The 18,430-nt window shown below is 47.3% G+C and overlaps 2 protein-coding genes across 2 annotated transcripts; both read right to left on the minus strand.

Moving 5' to 3' along the window:
• Positions 1-162: 162 nt before the first annotated feature.
• LOC144591386 (zinc-binding protein A33-like) lies at positions 163-4,932 on the minus strand (the record flags this gene model as incomplete). The annotated part of the gene is made up of 5 exons (XM_078395598.1): positions 4,522-4,932; positions 4,335-4,430; positions 2,589-2,822; positions 1,380-1,402; positions 163-281 (listed from the first exon to the last, which is right to left on the minus strand). Coding segments are annotated over exons 1-5 (883 nt in total), but the record flags the coding sequence as incomplete, so codon positions are not given.
• Positions 4,933-9,429: 4,497 nt separating this feature from the next.
• Positions 9,430-15,922, minus strand: LOC144591387 (E3 ubiquitin-protein ligase TRIM39-like). Its single transcript, XM_078395599.1, has 6 exons — positions 15,886-15,922; positions 14,023-14,420; positions 13,837-13,932; positions 11,853-12,016; positions 11,203-11,321; positions 9,430-10,139 (listed from the first exon to the last, which is right to left on the minus strand). The coding sequence occupies exons 1-6, from the start codon at positions 15,920-15,922 to the stop codon at positions 9,610-9,612; spliced, it is 1,344 nt and encodes a 447-aa protein (XP_078251725.1). The 3' UTR covers positions 9,430-9,609.
• Between the last annotated feature and the right edge of the window lie 2,508 nt (positions 15,923-18,430).

Genomic DNA, 18,430 nt, shown 5'->3' on the forward strand with positions numbered 1-18,430 from the left:
GTGTGACACAACTCTCTGACTCTGTGATGATTTTCTGCAGCTATGTTTGGTGGTAGATCAAATCTTCAATTGCCCTTCAGTCCAAAATACCATTAATGCTTGCATCTACGCATTACTTAAAGATGTCAGAAACAAGAACAATGGAAAAGGTATAAGCTTTACCTTGCTTGATGGCATCAGATGCTTCTGCCAATACCGTGTTGTACAAAAAAGGAGTTTCAAAATTTTCAAGCAGCAAGTGACCATCTACCACCGACTGTGGGTTGGCTTCAACACCAACTCTGCAAATATTTAACAGCTGGTTATAAACTGAGCGTTAGAAATATATTGGGCTGTTGAACAAAGCAATAGACATTATACAATATGTGGAGCAGGAGGCCATTCGGCCCTTCGAGCCAGAACCTCCATTCAATGTGATCATGGCTGATCATTCTCAATCAGTACCCCTTTCCTGCCTTCTCCCCATACCCCCTGACTCCACTATCCTTAAGAGCTCTATCTAGCTCTCACTTGAATGCATCCAGAGAACTGGCCTCCACTGCCTTCTGAGGCAGAGAATTCCACAGATTTACAACTCTCTGACTGAAAAAGTTTTCCCTCACCTCCGTTCTAAATGGCCTACCCTTATTCTTAAACTGTGGCCCCTAGTTCTGGACTCCCCCAACATTGGGAACATGTTTCCTGCCTCTAACGTGTCCAACCCCTTAATAATCTTATATGTTTCAATAAGATCTCCTCTCATCCTTCTAAATTCCAGTGTATACAAGCCTAGTCGCTCTCGTCTTTCAACATATGACAGCCTCAAGCTCATCCACTTTATTTTTTATACTTCGCGCATTTAAATACAGCACTTTACCTTCGGTATTCACCTCCCCTCTCACACCTGTTACAATTTGCCCTGACCTTGCTCTCTTATCCCATCTAGAACTTCCCTTCCCATTTATTCAAGAGTCCTTTGCAATTTCTCATGTATTCGCTTCCCCTTTAACTCCATCTTCATATTCCCAATTTGTCAACCCCTGCCCCTCACTACTCAGTTTAAAGCCACACATGCAGCACTAGCAAACCTGCCTGCCAGAATGTTGGTCCCCTTGCTGTTAAGGTGCAATGTTACAATGTTACAATGAGGTGCAATGTTACAATGTTACAATGAGGTGCAATGTTACAATGAGGTGCAATGTTACAATGTTACAATGAGGTGCAATGTTACAATGTTACAATGAGGTGCAATGTTACAATGAGGTGCAATGTTACAATGTTACAATGAGGTGCAATGTTACAATGTTACAATGAGGTGCAATGTTACAATAAGGTGCAATGTTACAATAAGGTGCAATGTTACAAAACCTTACAATGTTTCCATCAAGAGCATGTCCTACCTTCGCTTGCGACCAGCTTCCTCCTGAAAGAAATAAAACACAAATCTCAATTGACTGAGATGGACCGTCCTATTCCCGACAGCGGGAATTTGTCCACATTTCCACAGCCCTCTGATAATTCCCATTCCCCAACTCTTATCACCGCTGTCATGCAGATAGAAAGCGGACATTACCGTCGAGACGTAGAACGAAGGGGGAAAGCATAAGGAATGTTCATGAGAATGACGCCATAACTGAGAGGATGGAACTCAATGCAAAGACTGCGCAGGTCGTGGGAGTTTATGCGAAGATGTCAGGAATGATGAGATAAGATTTAAGTTTATCGGTGGATTTAAATGGGTGAGGATGAAATAATATGTCTAATCGATGGGAGAGCAAAAATCAAAGCTGAAATGTAACGCGGTCTTTAACAAATACCAAAAGGAATGCAGTCATGAGAACATGGACCTCACTCGCATTGGAGGGACTGAAGCCAACAGCAGAGATAATTTAAGGGCAAGTGGGATAATCACGTGGGCACTCCTGGAATTCGGGGTATTGTTACTGAGTGCGGTGAGTAGATGGGAGGGATTTTGAATGGAGCAGAAATCTTGACTGGATAGGATGGGCTGAATGGCCTGTCTATGATGTAGAATGGGAAGTCATTCTATGGTGAACAAAGGTGGGTAAAACAAACAGAGCAAATTCCCCCAAGGTGACCGCCCACTGCTGATGGGAACCGGATGTTGATGATCAATCTGCTGTGTGCGCCACGTTCAAGATTTCAATGTTAATCCCCACACTGTGGTCATGGCTGATTTAGCCCAGGACTGAACTCCTCTGCTTTGTCCAATTCCCTTTGATTTCAGTTCCCTGAATGTTCAAAAATGTATCTTCCTCTGGTATAAATACATTTAACAGGTTAAAACTCTCAGAGTCTCTGGGTTGGAGAGTCCCAGAGATTTACTGCCCTCTGTCCATTCGTGGTCCTTGTGTTCAGATTAGGATCACCCGTCGTAGTTCTGAACTCCACAGAATACAAACACCTCTCTACATTCTGGCCAGGCAGTCCTGAGATCCCATAGATTACGCGGGAGGCCAACAACTGGAACAGAAAGACCATTTACCCAGTTCTCAATTACTGGTAAAGGCAGCATTTATTTCTGAAATGTCACCACCATTTTGTGACTGTGTCCTTTCACTTCATCAGACTGTAGTGTCACCCCTCACCTTCAGAAACACCACATTGTCCTTTTGATCCATCTGTTGTTGCAACTTAAAGAGTTCCTCCTGAATAGATTTTAAATTCTCTTCTATCTCCCCAAGATTTTTCTTCATTCTTTTCAGAATCCTCTTCTCTTCCTCCCGGATATCTGCCAGTACCCGCTGCTCTTTCTCAGTGAGAATCTGGTGCAGTTCAGCAAACTGGGATGTGATCTTGGACTGAAGGTTGTGTGACTGTTCCTGTGAAATGAAAGGTGAAGATCAATATTTCATGTAACTGATTATGGTTCCTCGCTTATTTACTGGTGACATTTGACCTGTGCATTTTTATTTGCTTTGGCAATTCAATAGTTTTTCTAAATGCTTCTAACATATCGTGAGGGTAATCTTACAACCCATCAATCCTCTACCCATAATGCAATTCCCAGCTGCCTATTCCTTCTCACGTGTCCATTAATTCCCATTTATCCACCCACCACCCCCTAGTGGGGTGCCTCTAGGCTCATTGCTGGGACCGCAGTTATTTACAATATATATTAACGATTTAGACGAGGGAATTAAATGTAATATCTCCAAGTTTGCAGATGCCACAAAGCTGGGCGGCAGTGTGAGCTGCGAGGAGGATGTTGTGAGGCTGCAGGGTGAGTTGGATAGGTTGGGTGAGTGGGCAGATGATGGCAGATGCACTAAAATATGGATAAATGTGACGTTATGCACTTTTGTGGCAAGAACAAGAAGGTAGATTATTAGATTGGGACTCCTTGTTCATCAGTCACTTAAAGTTAGGATGCAGGTACATCAGGCAGTGAAAGTAAGCATGCAGGTAGAGCAGGCAGTGAAGAAACCTAATGGCATGTTGGCCTTCATTGTGAGAGGATTTGGGTTTTGGAGCAAGGAGGTCCTACTGCAGTTGTGCAGGGTCCTGTTGAGACCACACCTGGAATATTGTGTGCAGTTTTGGTCTCCTAAATTAAGGAAGGACATTCTTGCTATTGATGGAGTGCAGTGTAGGTTCATCAGGTTAATTACCGGGATGGCAGGACTGACACATAATGAAAGAATTGGTCGACTGGGCTTGTATTCACTGGAATTTCGAAGGATGAGCGGGGATCTTATAGAAACATGTAAAATTCTTAAGGGATTGGAGAGGCTAGATGTGGGAAAAATGTTCCTGATGTTGGGGGAGTCCAGAACCAGGGGTTATAGTTAAAGAATAAGGGGTAGGTCATGATCATATTGAATGGTGGTGTTGGCTCGAAGGGCCAAATGGCCTACTCCTGCACCTATTTTTCTATATTCTGTTTAGGATTGATATAATAATAATATATTCCTTTATTCGTCCCACACGGGTGAAATTTACAATGAGATGAGGAAAAAAATTTCACCCGAAGAGTTGTGAATCTATGGAATTCTCTGCCTCGGAAAGCAGTGGAGGCCAATACCCTGGATGTTTTCAAGCGTTAGATGTAGCTATTTGGGCTCACGGAATCAAGGAATATGGGGGAGAAGCAGAAACGGGGTACGGAATTTGGATGATCAGCCATGATCATACTAAATGGCGGTGCTGGCTTGAAGGGCCGAATGGCCTACTCCTGCACCTATTGTCTCTGCAGCGCCCGAGGTCAGGATCGAACCCGGTCCCCAGAACTGGGAGACAACAGCACTACTTGCGTCACTGCGCTGCCCTGTTATTACACGCGTCACAGGGATCAAACCTGCACAAGATCAGGAAATCGAAACTTAAAGCCTCACCAGAACTCCAGAAATCTTCTCTTTCTGTTGTTGCTCCATTTGCTGGATCCCTGATTTATCTTTTGTGAGAGACTGGATGGAAGATTTCACCTGATCCTGGAATTGTGTTTGGGAATCAGAAAATTAAATGGTTGAACAGTAAAAATGGAATTAAACAATGATGCGATTAAAATCGGTTTGCTTTTACCTTGTGGTTTTCAACAGCTTCTTTAACCGGCATGAAGCTGTGAGACTTGTGTTCCCGCCCAGCTGCACAAATCACACAGATCAGCTTCTTATCAGTTTCACAAAACAGCTTCAGTTCTTCCTGATGTTCCTCGCAGTGAGGTTTACTTTCCTCCTCTGTCTGATTCAGGCTCAGTGTTCGAGTTTTCTCAGTCAGTCTCGCCAAGGCCCGATTCACCCTGAGGGTGCGGTCTGTAAACTCCTCTCTACATTCCGGGCAGGAGTTTCTCTCCTCCCTGTCCCAACTCTGTGTGATACAGGAGCGGCAGAAGTTGTGCCCACAGTCCAGTGTAACCGGATCGGTGAAGAAATCCAGGCAGATGGGACAAACTACCTCCTCCGTTAAACTCTCGACCAGGTCTTTCGAAGCCATTTTTACTCCGCCACTTCCTGGTTCAAATTCTTTGGCGCAGCTGCTGAACCCTTGCAGTATCGGGGCACGGCTGAGGGGAGGCGGAGCTCAGCCCCGTCAATCACAGCCCTGACCAGTAAGTGGATGCTATTTGATACAAGCTGCCTGTAAATTTCATTCCCTTAAACTAAATACATCAGTGTTTCCCATCGTGAATTGTTCATTATATTAGGCTGAACAATGATATTATATCCACGGCAAACACTGTTATTTCATTTAACAGTTTCATGTGCAAACTTGAATTCAACTCAATGAGCCAATTATACTCTATTGTCACATGAACCAAGGGACAGTGAAATGCTTTGCTTTTGCTTGCAATCCGGTAAAATACAAACCTCCCCCAGGCAGTGCAGAGAGAGTCGCCACGTTTCTGGGGCCGACAAAGTTGCGGGATGTTTATGGAACTGTCTATATTTCCCCGCAGCGGCGAACCAGGTCCCGCCGCACGAGGCAGCAGGCGGCCCCGCGCCGCCCCCCTTCCCCCTCGGCTCTAATTTTTGCACAGTGGGGGCAAATTTCAAGGGTCATGTTTTATCACACAGGGTGGTGGGTGCCTGGAACGTGCTGCTGGAGTGGTGGCATTGCATAGTCTGATCTGGGCTGAAGGGACTGATCTAGTTCTTTGTGGCCATCAACTAAACCGACAGGTTCATTATAGCTCCCATTCCCAGCTCCTCCCCCACAACCATTAGGTTCTTGGACCGACCTGCAGTGCCCGCGTTTGGCCCATATCCCTCCAAACCTGCCCCATCCATGTATCTGTCCAACTACTTCGTAAACGTTGTGATAATCTCTGCCCAACTACCTCCTGCAGCAGCTCGTTCCATATACCCGCCACCCATATTGTGTTACCCCTCAGGTTCCTATTAAATCATTCCACCCTCACCTTAAACTTGTGTCCTCTGGTTCTCGATTCCTCTACTCTTGGCAAGAGACTGTACATCTTCCCGATCTGTTCCTCTCGTGTTTTTTTAGTCCTCTCTAAGGTCATCCCTCATCCTCCTGCGCACCAAGGTAGAGAGTTCCAGCCTGCTCAACCTCTCCTGATAGCTCGGGCCCTTGAGTCCTGGCAACATCCTCGTAAAACCTCTTTCCCTCTGATTATGCGCACTCATTATTGCAATAACAGGACGTTGCATTGTCGATAAACCGCCGTTCATCACAGATGGGGATGTTTAGAATTGCACAACGCTCAGGTTTGTTGACTTCCCATCAGCGTCTGAAGCAATTGAAGCCTGATTGGGGCAGGCACTCCACCAACACGCGCAGTGGAGGACAAGCCCATGTCAGCATCAAACACGCTGAAGTGGAAATGGTGAAGGGCATCAGGCTCCTTGGCGTAAATATCATCAACGATCTATGGCGGACCAACCACACTGCAGACACAGCAAAGACGCCGCACCGACACCTGTACTTCATCAGTGGACTGAGGCAATTCGGCATGTCGCCAAACATGTGGTCAGGACAAGACAGGCAGATCTAGAGGCAGAGATTGAGTAGGTTGTGACTCTATTCCTTGGAGTGCAGGAGGATGAAGGGTAACCTTATAGAGCTGTATATGGTCATGAGAGGAATAGATTGGGTGAACAGAGTCTCTTGCCCAGAGTAGGTGATTCGAGGACCAGACGACTTAGGTTTAAGGTGAAGGGGAAAAGATTTAATAAGAACCTGAGCGGTAACTTTTTGGCACAATGATTGGTGGATTTGTGGAACAAACTGCCAGAGGATGTGGTTGAGGCAGGGACTATCCCATCATTTAAGGAGCAGTTAGACAGGTACATGGATGGGCCAGGTTTGGAGGGATATGGACCAAAAGCTGGGACTAGTGTAGCTGGAACATGTTGGCTGCTGTCTCACTCTTTCATTCTATTACTCTGGCAAACCTCCAAGATTCACCATAAAATGCGCACTGTCTGTTTGCGTCGCAGCTTGGTTTGGGAAAAGAGCGCGAGAAATTTCAGAGAATTGTGGATGAGGCCCTGACCAGACTCCATCTGCACTTATTTCTGCCTCGGAGAAGCAGACAACATAATCAAATACGTCCCACCCCGGCCATTCCCTTTTCTCCCTGCTCTTGTTGGGCAGAAGGTACAGAACCTTGGGAGGGCGCACTGCCAGTCTCAGGGGCAGCCTCCTCCCCTCTGTTATCGGGCTTCTGAACGGTCTTTCCATCAGCTGGTCATTAGGTGTTGAAGGGTCTGTTCTTGTGCTTCACTGATCTGTGTCTTGTTTTCTCTGTTGCGTGGTATTTGGAGGTTATTTTTCTGACGAGAGAGAAGTTTACAGTGGACCTTACTTTACTTTAGACATACAGCATGGAAACAGGCCCATCGATCACCAATTCACTCCTTTTCTAGAGAGATGCTGTCAGACCCGTTGAATTCCTGCAGCTTTTTGTGTCTGTCATCAATTCACACTTATTCTCTGTTGTCCCATTTTCCCACCTACTCCCCACACACTTGGGGCTTTTACAGAAGGTCAATAAACATACAAACCGGCATGTCCTTTGATTGTGGGAGGAAACCAGAACACCCGGAGGAAATCCACGAGGCCACAAGGAGAACGTGCAAACTTAGAACAGTCAGCAGCTGAGGTCAGGATCGAACCCGGGTCCCTGGCCTTGAGGCAGCGGCTCTTCCCGCTGCTCCACAGTACCTCAGAAATATTAAGCCTTCTCTTTCCAAATACCCCATACTGCCGCCAAGGCTTTCTGTTTTTTCTCTTGGCAGTTTATGGGCAGATTCACATTCCAATCGCCCATTGAACTGGAAAAACTAAAATAAAAACCCAGATGCTGAAAATCCAAAATGAAGATGTACAGTAAGATGCAAGAAATACTCAGAAGGTTGGTTAGCGTTTGTAGAGAAAGAAACGGAATTAATGACTCAGGTTGAACACCATTGGTCATCAGTATTTGCTTTGGAATGTAAGGTCTGTTTCACCTTGCTGTTGCTGCCTGACCAGCTGAGTATTTGGGGCAATTTTTGCTTCTATTGCACATTTTAAAGCCTCAACGTTTTAAGCCATGCATTTGGTTTGGGCTTCGGGTGTGGTAACAGGTGACAAAAGTCACTTATTAAACCAGATTCCCGCTGTTTCTGCAATTGTCAAAGTGAATTCTCAAAGTTACAGCTGGTCTGTGGTCGCACCGCGTGGCGTTGCTGCCATCTAGTGGCAGAACCAAGATGTGCAAACAGTCCTGTTCCCGATTAACAGAACACGGTTTGGTGCAGAGATACAGCACGGAAACAGGCCTTTCGGCCCCCCGAAGATAGACACAAAAAGCTGGAGTAGGTCAGCGGGTCAGGCAGCATCTCTGGTGAACAGGATTAGGAGACGTTTCGGGTCGAGACCCTTCTTCTGATTGGGAAAGTGAAACGAGATATATAGACAGTGGTACAAAGATTGTCAACAAATGAAAGATACGTGAACAAATAATGATGATAAAAGAAGCAGGCCATTGTTGGCTGTGAGCTCGGTGAAAACGAGTTACAGGCAATGAAACTCACCAGGACGACAGTGAAACTAGTACAACGACCAGGGTGGGGGAGGGACTGAATCCACGATCACCATCGATCACCCGTTCACACCAGTTCTATGTTATCCCACTTTCTCATCCACTCTCTATACACCAGGGGCTACTTCACAGGGGACAACTAACCTACAAATCCGCACGTCTTTGGGATGTGGGAGAAAAGCGGAGCAACTAGAGGAAACAGAGATTAGCTTGGCATTGTACTGTTCCACGTTCTATGTGGGCCGAAGAGACTGTTCTAGTTCTACATGGCCATCAACACCGAGAGACCCATTGTATCTCCCACTCCCAACATTCAGCTTTATTCTTCTCCCTTCCAGTAATTTCCGATTTCATTCCTCTCTCCTATTTACACCTCCCGAGTCAGACCTTTCCCGCCCTCTTCCGAACGACATCAACACCAATTCATTCACTCTGATATAACAGACTGTAGCTCTTGGAAATCCTCCTTCATACCAAACAAGGGTCCCGACCCTGAAGCGTGGTCTGTCCATTTCCATCCACAGATGCTGCCTGGCCCGCTGAGTTCCTCCAGCGCTTTGTTGATTTTTTCCCCGCACCCCCGTTATATTTCAACAGATTTCTTGTATCTACCATTTCCAATATTCACTTTGCCTTCTCTCACTGGAGGGAATTTCCGATGTCATTCCCCCCTCCTGTCTCCACTTGCCCCCCACCCCCCCACCCCCCCATACTCGCCTTTACGCTGCTGTTGAAGTCCACACCAACCCCGCTGGTGCCGCGTTGTGACTCAGGGCGAGTTTAGGACCCGCCGCCCGCGGCTGCTGCTGAACCCGCGGAGCCCGCGGGAAGGGAGATTGTTTCAATCTTTATATTTTCACAAAAGTGTTTCTGTTCCGATGACGGACGCGGTTAACGCGTTGAAATGAACGGATCGACAGCTCTGATTTCACTTGCTCTTTATTTCTCTCTTCCCACATTTACATTCCCCCTGGTTTTATTTCCGCGCTCACTGGGGTTTTTTACAACGCGGAATATGGGTATTAAATGGGAGCCGTTCAGCGCCGACCTGTTGTCCACCGGGTTTCTGCCCCACAGCCCCTGAGCCCCGCTCCTGACGCCGGTCCCGGGACCCGACACTTTTACACACCCGGAGCGGAACCGGAGCAGATTCTCAGCCAGTTTACATCCCAAGGCCAGAAGAAAGGATAAAGTTTCCCCGTGAATTTATTCCCAGTGAAGGTGTGGAGATGGGACTTGGTGGCCGCGTCGTAAAATGAAACCGTCCCGGACTCGTAACTGAGATAAACTCCCACCCTCCCGGGGACGGGACGGGCGGGGAGAGGGGATGGAGGGGAGGTGAATGCATCAAACTTGTCACCCCCCCGCCAGATGCTCCAGACTCCAGTCTCCGGGGTCAGTGGGACCCATCCCTTCCTCTCCACAGACTCTGCGGCGACTCCCAGACTCCAGTCCTCACTCCCCGCCACCTTCACCTCCCAGTAATGTCTCCCCGATGTGAACCCCTCCGATCCCAGCACACACGCATTGTCTGTAAACCTCTTCCCGGTGTCAGGGAGACTCCTCCGGGTCCGGGTCCGTCTCACCCTCTTCCGATCCCCAGACACCTCGAGCTGCGCATGCGCTGTTTCCACATCCAGGGTGACGGAGACTGGGGGGAGAAGCAGAGAATCAGAGAGTCCCCGGGGGGGGGGGAGACTCGGGCAGCGCGGCCCCGGGACCGGGGGAGAGGCCGCTCGGCCTCAGGCACAGGCGGGCGGACAACTGAAACCCTGCCCGGGGTTTCACCCACGACCACATCGGGGGGACAACAGACATCTCCCCCCCCGGAGTTTTTAATCCAGGGACGGAGAGGGGAATTTCGTGAGGTGGGGGAGGGTGGACGGGGAGGACGGGTGCGGAGAGTGAGGAGGATTGGGAGATTGCGGTGGTGAAGGAGAAACGGAGGGGGGGGGTACACACATATGGAGGCTGATCGGAGCAAGAGGATATTGAGGTTAGCGGTAATTTGAGGTTGTTAAAGAGGAGGTAGAGGTGCGTGGTGGGGTCGTCATGATCACAGTGAAAGGGGGCAGACACGAGGGGCCAGATGACCTGCCCCTGTTTCTATGAGTGGAGGGTGAGGGAGAGGGAGGGGTGGCTTGGACCATGGAAGGAAGCAGAGGTTGAATGATCGGGTGTTGGACAGAATGGGTGGAGACTTGTGGTTGTGGGGTCGTTGAAAGAGAGCGGATTCACGGGTGGATTTGATGGGTGTGTACAACTAACACACTGATCTCATTGTGAACCAATATATGAACTTCACTGAGGGACTTGACAATGTTCCGCATGTAAGGCTGGTCCAGAAAGCGAAGGCAGGTGGGACCCAAGACGAATTGGTAAAATGGACCCATAATTGGCTTGGTGGTTGGAGGTGGAAGGTAGCGGTAGAAGGATGATTCTTCTGCCTGGAGGTCTGTTACTGGTGGTGTGTATCACAGATCGATGCTGCAACCTTTGCTGTTTATTTCATATTTTCGTGGCTTGGATGTGAATGTAGGAGGTGTGTATAGTACGTTTGTGGAGACTGGGAAATGTTATGGGTTGCGAGGAAGTCTGTCAAAGTTTGCAACATGATCTCGGCTGGATCATCAAAACATTTTCATGCGTGGATATCAATTCTGGAGAACGCAGTTTTCTTCAGACAAAGAGGTGTTAAGAGGTATCAGTTTTACCTCGCTTGATGATATCAGATGTTTCTCTCAATGCCATGTTGTAGAAAAAGGTGCGATCAAACGTTTCAATCGGCAACGCGTCATCTACCACCAACATTGGTTTGGCTTCATCACTAAACCTGCAAATATTTAATAGCTGGTTATAAACTGAGCATTTGAGCTGTTTTTTTAAAACGTACATTGTTTCAGTCAAAAGCATGTCCTACCTCGTCTTGCGACCAGCTACCTCCTGAAATAAATAAAAGACAAATGTCAATAAACTGAGATGGATCGTTATGATCCCGACAGCGGGTATTTGGCCAAATTGCTACAAAAATCCCAAATGCAGTAAAGAGAACGTGGAATTCACAGGATGGCCTGAAGACAATATTGCAGATAAATTTAAGTTGAAGTGGGATGAATACATGAGGATTCCTGGAATTTGGGGCATTGTTGTCGGATGTGGTGAGTAGTTGGAACAGACGGAACATTGACCCAGTTCTGAACTACTGGTAAATGCGGCGTTTATTTCAGAAGTTTAACCCACCATTTTTCGGAATGTACACTTTCACTTCGCCAAACTGTAGTGTAACCCCCTCACCTTCAGAAATATCACGCTGTCCTTGTGATCTATCTGTTCCTGTAACTTTGAGAGCTCCTCCTGAATGGACTTTAAATTCTCTTGAATCTCTTGAAGATTTTTCTCCATTGTTTTTACAATCTTCTTCCCTTCCTCCTGAATCTCTCCCAGTAAGCACTGCTCTTTCTCAGTGAGAATCTGGTGCAGTTCAGCAAACTGGGATGTGATCTGTGACTGAAGGTTGTGTGACTCTTCCTGTCAGATGAAAGTTCAAAATCAATATATTGTGTTCCCTCATGACATGGAACGTGACATTTGGCTAGTCAGTGTCGAGTCCTGCAGTGCAGACCAACATGTCCATGCTGGGCTCTGTACGTATCTACACTAATTCTATTTACAATAGACAATAGACAATAGGTGCATGAGTAGGCCATTCAGCCCTTCGAGCCAGCACCGCCATTCAATGCGATCATGGCTGATCACTCTCAATCAGTACCCCGTTCCTGCCTTCTCCCCATACCCCCTCACTCCGCTATCCTTAAGAGCTCCATCCAGCTCTCTCTTGAAAGCATCCAACGAACTGGCCTCCACTGCCTTCTGAGGCAGAGAATTCCACACCTTCACCACTCTCTGACTGAAAAAGTTCTTCCTCATCTCCGTTCTAAATGGCCTACCCCTTATTATTAAACTGTGGCCCCTTGTTCTGGACTCCCCCAACATTGGGAACATGTTTCCTGCCTCTAATGTGTCCAATCCCCTAATTATCTTATATGTTTCAATAAGATCCCCCCTCAACCTTCTAAATTCCAGTGTATACAAGCCTAATTGCTCCAGCCTTTCAACATACGACAGTCCCGCCATTCCGAGAATTAACCTAGTGAACCTACGCTGCACGCCCTCAATAGCAAGATTATCCTTCCTCAAATTTGGAGACCAAAACTGCACACAGTACTCCAGGTGCGGTCTCACCAGGGCCCGGTACAACTGTAGAAGGACCTCTTTGCTCCTATACTCAACTCCTCTTGTTATGAAGGCCAACATTGCATTGGTTTTCTTCACTGCCTGCTGTACCTGCATGCTTCCTTTCAGTGACTGATGCACTAGGACACCCAGATCTCGTTGAACATCCCCTCTTCCTAACTTGACACCATTCAGATAATAATCTGCCTTTCTATTCTTACTTCCAAAGCGAATAACCTCACACTTATCTACATTAAACTGCATCTGCCATGTATCCGCCCACTCACACAACCTGTCCAAGTCACACTGCAGCCTTATTGCATCTTCCTCACAATTCACACTATCCCCCAGCTTAGTATCATCTGCAAATTTGCTAATGGTACTTTTAATCCCTTTTTACATCTATTTAATCCATTGCTTTCATTACCTTGGCAATTCAAGAGTTCGGCTTAATATGACTGAAATAGCTGGTGAAAGTAATGTACAAGCACATCATTCCCATTTCCCCAGTACAATTCCCTGCAACCTGTTCCATTTCATGTGTCCATTAACCCTCATTGGACAGATCCACGTCACCAGGACTAGCAGACAGCAGCACCACTTTTAATGACAGACTTCACAGATTCATACAGCAAGGGGTGTTAGATACCGACCAAGATGTCCTATCTGCTCGATTTCCACCAGTCTTTGCCCCAGATAGTTCTAAAACTTTTTTCTCCAGGAATTTGTTCAAAGACGTTTAAACTGTTGTTATGGTACCTGACTCAACTACCTCCTCTGGCAGCTCATTCCGTATACCCACTACCAAAGTTGCCCTTAATGTTCGTATTAAATCTGTTCCCTCTCACCTTAAACCCATGCCCTCGCACTCTCGACGCCCTACTCAGGGTAACGGACTGAGTATTCACCCGAACATTTCGTTTCATGATATTATACACGTGCAATAGATCATTATTCAGACTCCTGCGCTCCATTTGGTAAAGTCCTTGCCTGTCCAACCTCTCCCAATAGCTCGGGCCCTCGACTACTGAGCTCTACACAGGTGCCCACTTATTACACACAACAGAGGGATTAAATCTACACAAAAACCTTAAATCAATAAGACAAAGCCTCACCTGAACTCCAGAAATGTTCTCTTCCTGTCGCTGCTCCATGTCCTCGATGTCTGATTTCTTTTCTGTGAGAGATTCGAAAGATGATTCCACCTGATCCTGGGGTTGGGTTTCAGATCAGAGAATAAACATGTCAGACAATAAAGAATAGATTACACAATGATGTCATCAAAAACGATTTGCTTTTACCTTGTAGATTTCAACAGCTTCATCTACCGGCATGAAGCTGTGAGACTTGTGTTCCCGCCCAGCTGCACAAACCACACAGATCAGCTTCTTGTCTGTTTCACAAAACAGCTTCAGTTCTTCCTGATGTTCCTCGCAGTGAAGTTTACTTTCCTTCTCTGTCCGATTCAGGCTCAGTGTTCGAGCTTTCTCAGCCAGTCTAACTAAGGCCCGATTCACCCTGAGGGCGCGGTCTGTAAACTCCTCTCTACATTCCGGGCAGGAGTTTCTCCCCTCCCTGTCCCAACTCTGTGTGATACAGGAGCGGCAGAAGTTGTGCCCGCACTCCAGTGTAACCGGATCGGTGAAGAATTCCAGGCAGATGGGACAAACTAACTCCTCCGCTAAACTCTCGACCTGGTCTTTCGCAGCCATTGTAACTCCGCCACTTCCTGGTTCAAAACGCGTTCCCTTTGGCGCAGCTGCTGAACCCTTGCAGCATCGGGGCACGGCTGAGGGGAGGCGGAGCTCAGCCTCGTCAATCACAGCCCTGACCAGTAAGTGGATGCTATTTGATACAAGCTGCCTGTAAATTTCATCCCCTTAAACTAAATACATCAGTGTTTCCCATCGTGAATTGTTCATTATATTAGGCTGCACAATGATATTATATCTACAACAAACACTGTTATTTCATTTAACAGTCTCATGTGCAAACTTGAATTCAACTCAATGAGCCAATTATACTCTATTGTCACATGAACCAAGGGACAGTGAAATGCTTTGCTTTTGCTTGCAATCCGGTAAAATACAGACCTCCCCCAGGCAGTACAGAGAGAGTCGTCACGTTTCTGGGGCCGACAAAGTTGCGGGATGTTTATGGAACTGTCTATATTTCCCCGCAACGGCGAACCAGGTCCCGCCGGACGAGGCACCAGGCGCCCCCGCGCCGCCCCCCTTCCCTCTCGGCTCTGATTTTTGCACAGTGGGGGTAAATTTCAAGGGTCATGTTTTATCACACAGGGTGGTGGGTGCCTGGAACGTGCTGCTGGAGTGGTGGCATTGCATAGTCTGATCTGGGCTGAAGGGACTGATCTAGTTCTTTGTGGCCATCAACTAAACCGACAGGTTCATTATAGCTCCCATTCCCAGCTCCTCCCCCACAACCATTAGGTTCTTGGACCGACCTGCAGTGCCCGCGTTTGGCCCATATCCCTCCAAACCTGCCCTATCCATGTATCTGTACAACTACTTCGTAAACGTTGTGATAATCTCTGCCCAACTACCTCCTGCAGCAGCTCGTTCCATATACCCACCACCCATATTGTGTTACCCCTCAGGTTCCTATTAAATCTTTCCACTCTCACCTTCAACTTGTGTCCTCTGGTTCTCGATTCCTCTACTCTTGGCAAGAGACTGTACATCTTCCCGATCTGTTCCTCTCGTGGTTTTTTAGTCCTCTCTAAGGTCATCCCTCATCCTCCTGCGCACCAAGGTAGAGAGTTCCAGCCTGCTCAACCTCTCCTGATAGCTCGGGCCCTTGAGTCCTGGCAACATCCTCGTAAAACCTCTTTCCCTCTGATTATGCGCACTCATTATTGCAATAACAGGACGTTGCATTGTCGATAAACGGCCGTTCATCACAGATGGGGATGTTTAGAATTGCACAACGCTCAGGTTTATTGACTTCCCATCAGCGTCTGAAGCAATTGAAACCTGAATGGGGCAGGCACTCTACCAACACGCGCAGTGGAGGACCAGCCCATGTCAGCATCAAACACGCTGAAGTGGAAATGGCGAAGGGCATCAGGCTCCTTGGCGTAAATATCATCAACGATCTATGGCGGACCAACCACACTGCAGACACAGCCAAGACGCCACACCGACACCTGTACTTCATCAGTGGACTGAGGCAATTCGGCATGTCGCCAAACATGTGGTCAGGACAAGACAGTCTGAGCTATAGACAGAGATTGAGTAGGTTGGGACTCTATTCCTTCGAGTGCAGGAGGATGAAGGGTAACCTTATAGAGCTGTATAAGGCCATGAGAGGAATAGATTGGGTGAACAGGGTCTCTTGCCCAGAGTAGGCGATTCGAGGACCAGACGACTTAGGTTTAAGGTGAAGGGGAAAAGATTTAATAAGAACCTGAGCGGTAACTTTTTGGCACAATGAGTGGTGGATTTGTGGAACAAACTGCCAGAGGATGTGGTTGAGGCAGGGACTATCCCATCATTTAAGGAGCAGTTAGACAGGTACATGGATGTGCCAGGTTTGGAGGGATATGGACCAAAAGCTGGGACTAGTGTAGATGGAACGTGTTGGCTGCTGTCTCACTCTTTCATTCTATTACTCTGACAAACCTCCAAGATTCACCATAAAATGCGCACTGCCTGTTTGCGTCACAGCTTGGTTTGGGAAAAGAGCGCGAGAAATTTCAGAGAATTGTGGATGAGGCCCTGACCAGACTCCATCTGCACTTATTTCTGTCTCGGAGAAGCAGACAACATAATCAAATACGTCCCACCCCGGCCATTCCCTTTTCTCCCTGCTCTTGTTGGGCAGAAGGTACAGAACCTTGGGAGGGCGCACTGCCAGTCTCAGGGGCAGCCTCCTCCCCTCTGTTATCGGGCTTCTGAACGGTCTTTCCATCAGCTGGTCATTAGGTGTTGAAGGGTCTGTTCTTGTGCTGCACTGATCTGTATCTTGTTTTCTCTGTTGCGTGGTAGTTGGAGGTTATTTTTCTGACGAGAGAGAAGTTTACAGTGGACCTTACTTTACATTAGACACACAGCATGGAAACAAGCCCATCGATCACCAATTCACTCCTTTTCTAGAGAGATGCTGTCAGACCCGTTGAATTCCTGCAGCTTTTTGTGTCTGTCATCAATTCACACTTATTCTCTGTTGTCCCATTTTCCCATCTACTCCCCACACACTTGGGGCTTTTACAGAAGGCCAATAAACATACAAACCGGCATGTCCTTTGATTGTGGGAGGAAACCAGAACACCCGGAGGAAATCCACGAGGCCACAAGGAGAACGTGCAAACTTAGAACAGTCAGCAGCTGAGGTCAGGATCGAACCCGGGTCCCTGGCCTTGAGGCAGCGGCTCTTCCCGCTGCTCCACAGTACCTCAGAAATATTAAGCCTTCTCTTTCCAAATACCCCATACTGCCGCCAAGGCTTTCTGTTTTTTCTCTTGGCAGTTTATGGGCAGATTCACATTCCAATCGCCCATTGAACTGGAAAAACTAAAATAAAAACCCAGATGCTGAAAATCCAAAATGAAGATGTACAGTAAGATGCAAGAAATACTCAGAAGGTTGGTTAGCGTTTGTAGAGAAAGAAACGGAATTAATGACTCAGGTTGAACACCATTGGTCATCAGTATTTGATTTGGAATGTAAGGTCTGTTTCACCTTGCTGTTGCTGCCTGACCTGCTGAGTATTTGGGGCACTTTTTGCTTCTATTGCTCATTTTAAAGCCTCAACGTTTTAAGCCATGCATTTGGTTTGGGCTTCGGGTGGGGTAACAGGTGACAAAAGTCACTTATTAAACCAGATTCCCGCTGTTTCTGCAATTGTCAAAGTGAATTCTCAAAGTTACAGCTGGTCTGTGGTCGCACCGCGTGGCGTTGCTGCCATCTAGTGGCAGAACCAAGATGTGCAAACAGTCCTGTTCCCGATTAACAGAACACGGTTTGGTGCAGAGATACAGCACGGAAACAGGCCTTTCGGCCCCCCGAAGATAGACACAAAAAGCTGAAGTAGGTCAGCGGGTCAGGCAGCATCTCTGGTGAACAGGATTCGGAGACGTTTCAGGTCGAGACCCTTCTTCCGATTGGGAAAGTGAAACGAGATATATCGACAGTGGTACAAAGATTGTCAACAAATGAAAGATACGTGAACAAATAATGATGATAAAAGAAGCAGGCCATTGTTGGCTGTGAGCTCGGTGAAAACGAGTTACAGGCAATGAAACTCACCAGGACGACAGTGAAACTAGTACAACGACCAGGGTGGGGGAGGGACTGAATCCACGATCACCATCGATCACCCGTTCACACCAGTTCTATGTTATCCCACTTTCTCATCCACTCTCTATACACCAGGGGCTACTTCACAGGGGACAACTAACCTACAAATCCGCACGTCTTTGGGATGTGGGAGAAAAGCGGAGCAACTAGAGGAAACAGAGATTAGCTTGGCATTGTACTGTTCCACGTTCTATGTGGGCCGAAGAGACTGTTCTAGTTCTACATGGCCATCAACACCGAGAGACCCATTGTATCTCCCACTCCCAACATTCAGCTTTATTCTTCTCCCTTCCAGTAATTTCCGATTTCATTCCTCTCTCCTATTTACACCTCCCGAGTCAGACCTTTCCCGCCCTCTTCCGAACGACATCAACACCAATTCATTCACTCT

Source organism: Rhinoraja longicauda, unplaced genomic scaffold (genome assembly GCF_053455715.1).
Source record: "Rhinoraja longicauda isolate Sanriku21f unplaced genomic scaffold, sRhiLon1.1 Scf000972, whole genome shotgun sequence".
NCBI lineage: Eukaryota > Metazoa > Chordata > Chondrichthyes > Rajiformes > Arhynchobatidae > Rhinoraja > Rhinoraja longicauda.

Excerpts from the sequence above, each read along its gene's own strand:
- LOC144591387 (XM_078395599.1), bottom strand. The coding sequence starts at position 15,922 with ATGCCGAATTGCCTCAGTCCACTGATGAAGTACAGGT. Across the intron at positions 14,421-15,885 it reads TCCACTGATGAAGTACAGGT|ACCAGGTCGAGAGTTTAGCG; the intron begins GTCGGTGTGGCG and ends TGGCTGCGAAAG. Across the intron at positions 12,017-13,836 it reads AGAACATTTCTGGAGTTCAG|GAAGAGTCACACAACCTTCA; the intron begins GTGAGGCTTTGT and ends TTCATCTGACAG.